The sequence below is a fragment of the Centropristis striata genome, chromosome 10 (genome assembly GCF_030273125.1).
Source record: "Centropristis striata isolate RG_2023a ecotype Rhode Island chromosome 10, C.striata_1.0, whole genome shotgun sequence".
NCBI classification, from domain to species: Eukaryota; Metazoa; Chordata; class Actinopteri; order Perciformes; family Serranidae; genus Centropristis; species Centropristis striata.
Window position 1 is genome coordinate 2,426,537 of NC_081526.1, and position 13,330 is coordinate 2,439,866.

At 37.1% G+C, this 13,330-nt stretch overlaps 1 protein-coding gene across 1 annotated transcript; it reads left to right on the top strand.

Moving 5' to 3' along the window:
- Positions 1-93: 93 nt before the first annotated feature.
- LOC131978944 (ankyrin repeat domain-containing protein SOWAHC-like) lies at positions 94-11,797 on the top strand. Its single transcript, XM_059342784.1, has 4 exons — positions 94-715; positions 3,287-3,693; positions 8,459-8,848; positions 10,510-11,797. The coding sequence occupies exons 1-4, from the start codon at positions 337-339 to the stop codon at positions 10,978-10,980; spliced, it is 1,647 nt and encodes a 548-aa protein (XP_059198767.1). The 5' UTR covers positions 94-336; the 3' UTR covers positions 10,981-11,797.
- The last annotated feature ends 1,533 nt before the right edge of the window (positions 11,798-13,330 follow it).

Below are 13,330 nucleotides of genomic sequence, written 5' to 3' on the forward strand. Positions count from 1 at the left end.
TATTCTCAAACCAAACAGAGGATTAAGCTGCTTTTACTATATGGTGGAATTCACTAGAAATTGGAAATCTCCATTTTACGAGCAGCACGGGAACGCAGCATGATTTTTTGCAATGGTGAGCCTCTTGCAGGGCTGATCCAGATCCAGATCCAGAATCAGCTGCGACCCCTATCTGCCAGAGCTCGGCACTCCCCACGGAGGAGGAGAGGAAGAGGAGGAGGAGATGCTGTCACCGAGCTGAGAAGATGACAGTAATGGAGACATCATTTTAAAAAAAGGTCCCTGTATAACTTGTCCCCGTGTCCCCGTGTCTCTGTCTCTGTGGGGTCCTCCGGGATGATGATGGCGTCCCGGTGCACGGAGCAAACCGTGCAGGAGTTCCTGCTGGAGAGAGGAGGGAGGGTCCAACAGATGGAGCTCATGGATCATTTCCTCCCTCAGAAGGAGCAGCCGGGCCGAGGGGAGGACCAGGAGGTGCTGCGGCGCATCGTGGACACCGTGGGCACCGTGACGGTGGAGGACGGCGTCAAATTTGTTTGTTTGACCGCTGAAGGCGGCGCGGAGGCGGTGATGCGTCCGGACACGGGCGGCCACGACCACGGGGAGTGTAACGGCAACATCCAGGAGACACTGGACAACAACTATGTCAACGGCAACCCGGACAACCCAGGCAACCCAGGCAACCCTGGCAACCCTGGCAACGGAGAGCAGCCAGGTGAGGGATGCGCACCTTGTGTCCTATCCTGATTATTGCCACCATCACTTCTATTGTTTATGTCACACTGCTGCAAAAACACGTGTTTTTATCAGCCTTCATGTATGTTTGTGTAAAACAATGGCCTTGTTTCTGTTTATTTATTTATTTTCTGAGATTATAGAGCCACAACATCACCAAGTGGCATTGTTTTTGAAGGCCAAAACCTACTAGACTGGTTTAGACTGAAGGTGTCAAAATCCAGTGATCTGGACCTTTAATTATGACCCATTTTCATGCCAAATATCACAACAAGACTACAATAACTCAGGTTAATGACAAAACAAAGTGATAACAAGCTTAGCCCTGTGCAAACCTGTGGAGAATACACTGGAAAGGTCTCTTTAGAGTCAGTTCAGGTTATGGTGCTTTAGACCAGTAGTTCTCAACCTTTTTGAGTTGCGACCCCCAATTTAACATGCATGTTGTCCGTGACCCCCGCTCACTGAACAGAATCTCACACGCACAGTTAAGATCACCCATAAAAGAAACAAAATGACCAAAAAAGACACAAATTGACCACTCAATGATAAAAAAAAGACACAAAATGACCAAAAAAGACACAAAATGACTAAAAAAAGACACAAAATGACCAAAAAAGACACAAAATTACCACAAAATGATCTAAAAAAGACACAAAATGACCTAAAAAGACACAAAATGAACAAAAAAAGACATTAAATGACCAAAAAGACTAAAACACATCAACTCTTTAACACAGTGGAGACAGAGCTGACTTCCAAAATGATTTGGTGACCCCCAGAAATCACCTCGCGACCCCAATTGGGGTCCCGACCCCAAGGTTGAGAATAGCTGCTTTAGACAACTAGATATACACTGCAAAAAAGGTGTGTCTAAAAATGAAAGTTTATAAGAAATTAACTCTTAAAACAAGATAAATTAAAGCTGCCAGCAGCGATGAACTGGCCCGAGCAGAGTGACCTGATGATTATTTGGTTCTTCTTTAGAAGTGTTGGATAATTTATCTGGTTTTAAGAGTTAATTTCTTATTTTAAGTGTTCAACATGCTTATTTAATTTAATAAATCTTGTCAAGGTAAATTATCTGTCCATGCAGCAAGATCATTTCCCTCAGATTTACTGTTTGATCTGGTTTTTAGACTAAACACCTTTTTTGCAGTGTACCTTTAATTATGACCCCTTTTCTTGACAAATATCACAACAAGACTACAATAATCAATTCAGGTCATGGTGCTATTAGACCAGCTATTCTCAACCTTGGGGTCCCGACCCCAGTTGGGGTCGCGAGGTGATTTCTGGGGGTCACCAAATCATTTTGGAAGAAATATAAATGCAGAGGAAATAAAAATTAATATTAAGTTACATCATTTCAGACAGAGAGATGTTTTAGTTGTTGTCTGCTTCAGTATTTGTCCAAAATTTGTCGTATCAGCTGAGTTTGTCTGATCTGAACTGTGAGATTCTGTTCAGTGAGCAGAGCGGAAAAAATAAACAAACAAAAAGTAAAAACTGGCGCGTTGTTGCTTTACTGCAGCTGCAGTTTGCTAGCAGCTAGCTTTAGCTGATGCTGGAAAAATGGAGCGATGGCTGTAAAGAAAAGCTCCGTAAATATCCGTAAATATCAGCCAGACTTCTGGCAATACTTTTTCTGGAAAAGGAAACAAACAACTATAGTTCCAGTGCTTGAGACTATGAGGTCGCCCCACCAACTGTACACTGGACGTACAAGAAAGACTTGCAACAAAAGGTTCATCTAAGAAGTTTCAGGATTTGGTTGTTTTTTTCAGATCGGACGCCATGAGACTATGACCATGAGTTATTGTTAGGAAGTCAGCTAGAAGATCTTCACATTTACTGCTTGGAGAAGAAGGCTTTGCTCTGTGAAATTGGGGATCGCGACTCAAAAAGGTTGAGAACCACTGCTATAGACCAGCTATTCTCAACCTGGGGGTCGGGACCCCAATTGGGGTCGCAAGATGATTTTTGGGGGTCGCCAAATCATTTTGGAAGTCAGCTCTGTCTCCACTGTGTTAAAGTGTTCATGTGTTTTAGTGTTTTAGTGTTTTTGGTCACTTAATGTCTTTTTTTGGTCATTTTGTGTGTTATTTTGTCATTTTGTGTCTTTTTTAGTCATTTTGTGTCTTTTTTTGATAACTTTGTGGTCAATTTGTGTCTTTTTTTGATAACTTTGTGGTCAATTTGTGTCTTTTTTAGTCATTTTGTGTCTTTTTTTGATAATTTTGTGGCCAGTTTGTGTCTTTTTTGGGGCATTTTTTGTCTTTTTGGTCATTTTGTTTCTTTTTTGGGTAATTTTGTGTCTTTTTTTCGTAATTTTGCGTCTTTTTTTGGTCATTTTGTGTCTTTTTTTGTCATTTTGTTTCTTTTTTGGGTGATCTGAACTGTGTGTGTGTGTGTGAGATTGTGTTCAGTGAGTGGGGGTCGCGGACAACATGCATGTTAAATTGGGGGTCGCGACTCAAAAAGGTTGAGAACTACTGCACTAGACATCTCCATCATCCAGTGTCAGACTAACTGTCTCATGGTTCAACAGGAGCTTCCAGCTCGTTGGTTGCCAGCCTGGACAACGACAAACAGTCCAACGGCAACCAGCAACCTGAGCAACCTGAGCAACCTGCAGCCCCCCCCCAGACCCCTAAGACCAGCTCAGGGACCCCCACCTCCAGTGGAGGAGGGGAGGTGAAGCTGAGGGAGCGGAGGAGGAGGGAGTCGGCTCCGGTCCTCGGGATCGGAGACCTGGACCAGGCTCACCCTTTGGGCTCCCACAGCCAGCAGCTGAGGGGGGCCCGCAGGGTGTCCCGAGGGTCCCAGAGGGCCCTGCTGACCAGCTGCCTGTCTGAGGACAGCACCCTGGAGGGTCTGGACCCCATGGGGGACATCAACACCCCCAAGGGGAGCCGCAGGAACTTCATAGAGCTGATGATGAGCAGTTCTCCTCAGGTAGGACGCCACGATCCTCTGCTGCTAAGATACATACAGATTATTATTATTATAGGTATTTATTGTATTTGTATGGCAGCTGTGTGTTTTAACCCTGTGGAGTCTCTAAAAGACTTGTTGCCTCCATCAGAGTATAAAACAAAGCAGCGTGGAGCCCTACTGTACATTTACCTCTAAAGTTCTGGCTGTAAACTCCATGAGGCCAGTTTCAGTTTGATGATGATATACCAAGTAAAACTGGAGACAAGCTCAAATAGATTTAGTATCAAATGATAGAACTGGATGGAACCCTCTTATATGGTAGATTTGACACCTTTGTTCACATTTGACACATTTACAATTCTTTATTGAGCATGATAGTGTTTTGAAAGTTAAAAAAGATTCAAAATCACATTTTATGTTGGACTAAAGGACTAAAAAAGACACAGAATGACCAAAAAAAAGTCATGATGATGCTCTTTCACCTTTCTTTTAACCCTTTGTTGCACAACATGGGTCTAAACCCGATATATATGAGTTTTTATGTTCTATATCTTTGCAATAAATTATTTTCATCATTCAGTATTCCAGGTTTTCCTACATTAGTTTGTTTTTGATCATCATACATCCTCATTTTATGTTTTCCTTTATTATTTTTTTAATAAAATCCCTTTTTGTGTCGCTACTCTTCTAATGCAAAAACATGAGTCAAAAATGACCCATTTCCATTTTTTAGCTAAGTAGCTTGCTAAGCTAACTACTTAGCTACCTTCTTGGCTAAGTAGTTAGCGTAGCATAGTTTTTATAATAATACAAAAACGTTTTTTCTTCATAAAGTATGAGAGGCAAAATGGAAATAATGATCAGTTGTTATCAAAAACAAGATATTTAAAGCATACTTGGAATATTCAATCATAAAATAAGTTGATATCAAAAGATAGAGCACAGAAACACACAGCAGCATTAAATAACAATATTATATTAAATAACATGGGAGATGAATGAGGGTCATTTTTGACTCATGTTGTGCATTAGAAGAGTAGTGACACAAAAAGGGATTTTATTCAAAAATGAATAAAGGAAAACATAAAATTAGGATGTATGATGATCAAAAACAAACTAATTGAGGAAAACCTGGAATACTGAATGATGAAAATAATTTATTGCAAAGATATAGAACATAAAAACTCATATATATCGGGTCACTTTAGACCATGTTGTGCATCAAAGGGTTAAAAGTCTTAATTGTGTTTGTATGGCAGCTGTGTGTTTGAGTGTGAATTATTCCATTCTGTCTGAGTCACTGAGTCAGTTATAATAGAAAAATGCTGCTGTTCTGCTTCTGATTGTCTAAAAACTTTGGACCATGTTGAAGCTTTGGCCACACCTAAAGCAGTGATGTCACACCAGGTGTTTCACCTCAGGGTGTGATCACATTCTGAATGGTATGCAGCGATCCATTCATTAAATCAGGCAGGTTGCCGGCCGTTGCCGATTCCGTTGCCGCTGCTGTTGCCGCTGCTGTTTAACCCTATGCACTGCAAAAAAGCCAACTTGTATTTTTTGGTCTGAAACAGTGATTTAATTTGGTAAAACTTGGAAATATAAATTATTGACATTTAGGGCAATAATGTAAATTAGCACAACAAAGGAAGCCAGTTGTCTGCTCAAAAACAAGTTGGTGAGTTGTTGTTACTTATATCTTTAAGTTGGGGTTCACAACAAGGGACAATAGTTCTGATAACTCTTATTTCTTTGTTGGGAAATGCGGGAAAGCGGTGAAATTCATTAGAGAAAGCTAGCGGCTAACTGATGCTAGCGGCTAACTGATGCTAGCGGCTAACTGATGCTAGTGGCGCTGCTTGTTACAGCTACAAGAGTAGCCATTAGCGTATCAATGCTAACTCAAAATTGTGGTCGCAACATTAGCTGACATTTCATAGCGGCGTTACAATCGTGCCAATTCAGCACATTGCAGAAGTTAGCAGAAGTAAGGATTAAAAGTTATTACAATGTAAAATTATAAGTTAGTACAACTTACAGTTGAGTTGACAAAAATCTGAATTCAGAGTTGAGCAAACTCAAAAACAAAACTTAAAATATTTAGTTTAATTGTCCAACTTAAAATTCTATCGAAGTTTGTTGCCTTGAAATTTTGAGTTCACCTAACTTTTCTTTTTTTGCAGTGTGGAGACTTGGGCTGTTCAGTCAGTTTTTGAATATTTTTCATTCTGCCACTTTACTAATGTTTAAATGTCATGTTGGTATCATTTTTTTCAGCACGACCTCACCTATATGACCTGATAACTTTTCTTTTTTACTTAAATTTACTGGATCAACATTTTGAACCCAAAAGAAACACAAAAAAAACATAAAATCGGATATCTAAAATGTTTTTTTTTTACCTTTTAAAGCATAATCACGCTCAATTAAGAATTTTGAAAGTTGCAAATGTGAACACATGTTGCAAATATAACATATAAGAGATAAAATTAGGATACTATCTAGTTCTATATTTTTATAATAAATATGTTTGATGATAATAAATTGAACTAGAGATAATGTCAAACAAAAACGGTCCTGTAGTTTCAAGGGAAGTTGACGCCACTGTTTTGTTTTTAAGTTGCTACATCATGAAGAAGTGATGCTCCGCTGCTTTCATGGACTCCAGAGTTTTAAGTTGCAGCTTTACGAGAGAGCAGCCAGATGGAAAACGCCATTTGTGGTGTAAACAGAAATGTAATATTCATGAAGCATGTCTCCCTGCAGCAGCTTCTGTCTTATGTAACTGAGAGACAGTGATGTAATCTAGCTAACGCTTAGCCACGTTGACCTTTGACCTCCTTTTGATCATCATAAGGCAACAAAACTGATTAATTTATCCTTAATTATGTAGAGTAGTGGTGCTCAGTACCCTCACTGTGCTAAAAACCAGATCAAACAGTAAATCTGAGGGAAATGATCTTGCTGCAGATAATTTACCTTGACAAGATTTATTCAGTCAAGATTATTAAATCTAGAAATAAGCATGTTGAACACTTAAAATAATAAATTAACTCTTAAAACCAGATAAATTAAAGCTGCCAGCAGTGATGAACTGGCCCGAGCAGAGTGACCTGATGATTATTTGGTTCTTACCAAGATAAAAAAAACTTTACGTGTCTTTTTGTGTATTTTTTTGGTGATTTTAAGTATTTTTGTGTCTTCTTTGTGTCTTTTTGTGTCTTTTTTGGTCTTTTTTGTTTCTTTTTGTGTCTTTTGTTTCTTTTTTGGTAATTTTACGTCTTTTTTGTCTTTTTTTGTCCTTTTTGTGTCTTTTTGTGTCTTTTTTGGTCTTTTTTGGTAATTTTGTGTCTTTTTAATCTTCTTTTAGTCACAAAATGACCAAAAAAGACAAAAAATGTACAAAAGACATAAATGAAAGCTGCCAGCAGTGATGAACTGGCCTGAGCAGAGTGACCTGATGATTATTTGGTTCTTACAAGATAAAAAAAACCTTTAGATTTAGAAGTGTTAGATGGACTGAATCTAGACCCTGATGCTATGAGAGGGAGCACAGTTTAAGTCTTTCTACGTACAATAGAATAATTGCCATTTACTATAGTCAGTTGAGCCTTGAAAAGTTGTTAAAAGTTATACGTTTTATGCTTTTCTAGGAAGATAAATTGCATGATTTCTAATTAACTACTTCTATTTTTTTAGTATGGATGTGGTTCTTTAAATGTGGATAATTTCAAGTGTAATGTAAATATCTAACTGTTATTTTCAATGCTGTTGAGGTCCTGTTTTAGCAGGGTATTGCAAAAAAAAAATCTTTATGTTGCCTAAAAGCATCCTGCAGAGGTAAAACAACACTTTGTTAGATTCATTAAATTAATTGTTTTGTGTTAAAATAATATGTTTTATATTTTTAAACATGTTTTTCATTCACAGATTCATGACTGTAATGCGTCCAGATAAAAAGTCACGATTTTCCTATACTTATATACAATAAATATTTCGTAAACTTTATAAAACTAAATATGCATCTGTTTAAAAAATGTATAATTTAACAGAATATAATCAAACATAATAGTTCTTAACAATGTATAAAGAACAAAATCTTAATGAAAATTGATGATAAAAATGGTTAAATGTTACGGTAATGATAGAATGGTTTGCATTAAAATATGTGTATATTTTAATAAAATACATTTTGGTGATACCAGCTACGCTTGAGCATATTAAAGTGCTTGCCAAAGAAAAAAAAAAGGAAAAAAAACTTTCGTTGTTTTCTCTGTCTCTAAAAATGTCAGAAAATACCTTTAAAAAAATTTAAATAGATTATAAATTCATATTAAACAGTGATTTTATATTGCATATGTTATAAAGGGTCAAAGAAAATATGTATTCAATGCTCTTGGATTTTTGCTATGAGCCCTTATAGGGTCATAATACATATTTATCCTCTTACCTGTAGTGCTGTTTATCAATCTATATTTTGTTGGTGCAAATTGCAAAGTGATGGATTTATTTTTGCTGTAGAGAAGTCTGCCTTCTCTCAAATATAATGAAACTTTTTATTTTATTTAAAAATGTGTTATGGTAATGATCTTTGTTGCTCACAGTGTCTCTAAAAATGTCAGAAAATACCTTAAAATTTAAAAATTGATTACAAATTCTTATTAAACAGTGACTTTAGATTGTATATTTATAAAGAGTCAAATAAAATATGTATTCAATGCTCTTGGATTATTGCTATGGGCTGCACCATGTTCATGAGATTCCCTGTCTGTTCTGTCTCCAGGTCCGGAGGTCCCTGATCAACCGTGGTTCTCGTCTGCGGGACTCGGTGAGGAGCGACGGAGACACCACCTCCATCCTCTCCTCCACCACCGATGAGGACTGCGCCTCGGTGACCCTTGACCCCCTGGAGCACGAGTGGATGCTGTGTGCGTCCGACGGGCTGTGGGAGAGTCTGCAGCCTCTGCTGGCGGTGGAGCCGGGCCTGGTGGCCAAGAGGGACTTTGTGACAGGCTTCACCTGCCTCCACTGGGCCTCCAAGCAGGGCAAGGCGGAGCTGCTCTCCCAGCTGCTGCTCTTCTCTAAGGAGAACTCCATCCCTGTTAACGTTAACGTCAGGTCAACGGCTGGATACACGCCGCTACACCTGGCTGCCATGCACGGACACACACAGGTGGGTGGAGGGAGTAGAGGGTCATGTGATACACAGCAGATGGTTGTAGAAGCTCTGCAGCATCTGGGTATTCAACTCAAATATTAAGAGGTCCAGTGACAGAAAAATTGAAGTGAAGGTCCGGAACATCATAATGTCAAACATATATAAACATTATATTCATATATACAGTAGGCCTATATATATATATATATATATATATATATATATATATATATATATATATATATATTAGGGCCGGGACTTTAACGCGTTAATTAAGATTAATTAATTACACAAACATTAACGCGTTAAAAAAATTGACGCATTTTAATCACACTTATTTTTGCACCACGGAACGTTTCTCACTGGATGAGTTTCAGGAGGACCGATTATACCGGAGCACCAACTAGCGTTGATGAGTTGAGACAACAACAAACCACAGTGAACATGAAGGAAGAAGCTGATGAGACGCTTTGGTTGGCCCCGTGGATGATGGGACATTTAGTTACTAAAAACCAACGGATGGAAATGACCAAAAAAAGACACAAAATAACTAAAAAAAAGACAAAAAAAGACACAAAATTGCTAAAAAGACACAAAAAGACACAAAAAGGGCACAAAATAACTAAAATAGACACAACAGACACAAAATGACTAAAAAAAAGACACAAAATGATCAAAAAGAAGACATTAAATGACCAAAAAAAGACACAAAATGACCAAAATAGACACAAAATAACCAAAAAAAGACACAAAATTACCAAAAAAAGACACAAAATTACCAAATAAAGACACAAAATTACCCAAAAAAGACACAAAATGACCAAAAAAGACACAACAACAGACACTGATCGATAAGAGCATGGTTGTGTTGCTATGCAACAAGGAATTCACATATCACCATAGCAGCACATCCAGCCTCAAGTATCACCTCAATGCTAAACATATAGCAGCTAGCGGCTAGTGTGCTAGCTAGCGTGGATTGTGTTTTACTTCAAAAACCAAAGTATTCTAGTTTACAGCAGGGGCGAGTCTAGGCTCAGAGGTTTAGGGTGCTGAGCCCCACTGAGCCCCACTGCCACCACCCACCCTCAATCAACATCATTAGAATTGATTAGATTGAACTTTATTGTCACTGAACAAAGTAACAGCTACTTGGACAACAAAATGCAAAATATAGGCCATCTTTCTCTCTTTCCCTTGGCACTGACAACCATACACAAATATATTGTAGCAGACCATTTCCTACATTTTTAGTTATTTTGTCTTTTTTTGGTCATTTTGTGTCTTTTTTAATAATTTTGTGTCTTTTTTCTGTCATTTTGTGTCTTTTTAAAGTAATTTAGGGTTTTTTCTGTCATTTTGTGTCTTTTTTTGTAATTTTGTGTCTTTTTTCTGTCATTTTGTGTCTTTTTAAAGTAATTTAGGGTTTTTTTCTGTCATTTTGTGTCTTTTTTGTAATTTTGTGTCTTTTTTCTGTCATTTTGTGTCTTTTTAAAGTAATTTAGGGTTTTTTCTGTCATTTTGTGTATTTTTTTGTAATTTTGTGTCTTTTTTTGGTCATTTTGTGTCCTTGCGATTAAAATGCGATTGGTGTTTTTATCTGGTTTTTAGACCTTTTTTGCAGTGTTCATTCTGTGTAAATACCAGGTGACGAGTATCTGATGTTTGATTGACAGGTGGTGCGTGTGCTGCTGTCCGACTGGGAGGCGGACCCCGAGGCCCGGGACTACAGCGGGAGGCGGGCCATCCAGTACCTGCCCCCCCCGCTGGCCGCCGACCTGCAGGAGGAGGGGCTGGTGACATCACCGGGGGCGGAGTCAGACAGCGAGAACGCCACCAGCAGCGGCGGCGGCGGCGGCGGGCTGCGTGGATGGAGATTTCCCAGAGTGCTCCAGGGCAACCTGAACCCCCTGAGGCTCCTGAACCCCCCCGCCGAGGCCCCGGAGGAGGGGCCGGGGGCCCCCAAGACCAAGGGGGTCCAGAGGAAGTCGTCTCTGAGCCGGCTGAACGCCCGGCTGCACCGCGGGCGCCACCGCGCCCAGATCATCCACAGCGCCTCCTTCAGGGACTCGGGGGAGGTCGGGAGAGGGGAGGACCTCCCCAGCAGCCCCCTCCGGACCCGCCCGCTCTCTAACCTGTTCGGATGAACACACAGAACTCAAAAATACAGTTTACTCACATTTATTATCAGCAGCTCGGACGTTTATATGACCAAAATTAACAGCACACATTTTAATACGTAGTGTCACAGCTGTAAAAAAGGTCTAAAAACCAGATCACACAGTAAATCTGAGGGAAATGATCGACAAGATTTGACAAGATTTCTTAAATTCAGATGATTAAATCTAGAAATAAGCATGTTGAACACTTAAAATAAGAAATTAACTCTTAAAACCAGATAAATTATCTTAACACTTCTAAATCTAAAGTTTTTTTAAAAATCTTGGTAAGAAACAAATAATTTAATTTAATTTATGAGATAAAAGTCGAAATTATGAGATCAAAAAGTCAGAAATTATGAGATAAAAGTTGAAATGAGATTAAAAAAGTCATAATTTTCAGATAAAAAAAGTTGAAATTATAAAATCAAAGTCGAAATTATGAGATAAAAAAGTTGATATAATGAGATAAAAAAGTCATAATTATGAGATAAAAAGTTGAAATTATGAGATAAAAATTTAAATTATAAGATAAAAGTCGAAATTATGAGATAAAAGTTGAAATTATGGTATTAAAAAGTCATAGTTTTGAAATAAAAAAGTTGAAATAATGAGATAAAAAAGTCATAATTATGAGATAAAAGTTGAAATGAGATTTAAAAAGTCATAATTTTGAGATAGAGCATTTTGAAATAATGACATAAAAAACCCCAAAAAACTTTAGATTTAGAAGTGTTTGATAATTTATCTTGTTTTAAGAGTTAATTCCTTATTTTAAGTGTTCAACATGCTTATTTCTAGATTTAATAATCTTAATTTAATAAATCTTGTCAAGGTAAATTATCTGTCCATGCAGCAAGATCATTTCCCTCAGATTTACTGTTTTTATCTGGTTTTTAGACCTTTTTTTTTTTTGCAGTGTGATTTTAGTTTTATTTGATCTCCACAAATGTGAGTTTCTCTAAAAATCTAACTTATTTTTTACTCCTATTGCAGTAATAAGGTTTATGTTGAGGGCAGATCACAGTTTATGTAGCATTTTATTTGCCACAACAGAGTTAAAACTCTGTGAATTTCTTTCTTTCTTAATTTTTTTTATATTAGGGTTGTTTTCTACCACATGTTTAGGCTCTGTTTTAGAGCAGGTAGCTATTATTACACTGGGTTTTTTTTATTTTATTTAATACTTTACACTAGAACAATGTTTACACAATTGCAAAAACAGGATTGTATCAGGTTTTCACTTTATATTTGAGGGATTTGAACACAGCACTGAGGTTTAATTCCACACAGATTTTGTTGTTTTTTTTGTTTGCAGAGTAAATTAATATATTCATAGAACTAATTTTCTATATTTCATCCTCCTTTGATTGGGTGGTGCTGGTTTTTTAAGATGCATTTTTCCTGTAATGTGAATTATTATTATTATTATTATTTTTGAGTACCAGATTTTAGTATTCAGCCACGGGATTCATGTCACGTTTGCACTCGTCACTTTGATAGTTTGTGATTTTTTTTTTGAGAAAAACGGCTAAAACTAAAACCATGTGGGCTGTTTTTAGAGCCTGATAACTTCATGTTTTATACACAATATAAGAGGGGGATCAAACTGTTATAACTCTAGATGTATAAAGTATTCTGTGTATATATAAAATACAGTGTAATGTTCCTCTTTATCTTTCACTTCAGTTGATCTATTCTGCCCCACAAAGTCTAACTGCGGTAACTAGATTATTGGTCAAAATTGAGTTATAACTAAAAAAATGAACTCCTTGATGTTTGTTTTATCTTGTGACAAAGTTTTAGATTTCAATTTTGCTTTATTTTCAGAAAATAATTGTATAAGAAAACACAAAATCCAACTCAAAAGCAAGTAAATTGCACTTATAATGGTCTGATTTGGATATATATAGTAATTTAGACATAAAAATTATAGAAATTATAAGTCTATTTGAAAGGGAAATTATTATTTAGATCAGGGGTCTCAAACTCAAATTACCTGGGGGCCGCTGGAGGCAGTATCAACATGACCAAGAAAAGACTAAAAGAAGACACAAAATGACAGAAGAAAACCTGGATTACCAAAAAAGACACAAAATTATTTTAAAAAGACACAAAATTACCAAAATAAGACACAGAATTACCATAAAAGACACAAAATTATTTTAAAAAAGACACAAAATGACAGAAAAAAACTAAATTACTTTTTTAAAAAAAGAATTACCAAAAAAGACGCAAAATTATAATAAAAGGACACAAAATTATTTTTAAAAAGACACAAAATTATTTTAAAAAAGACACAAAATGACAGAAAAAGACACGAAATGACAGAAAAAAA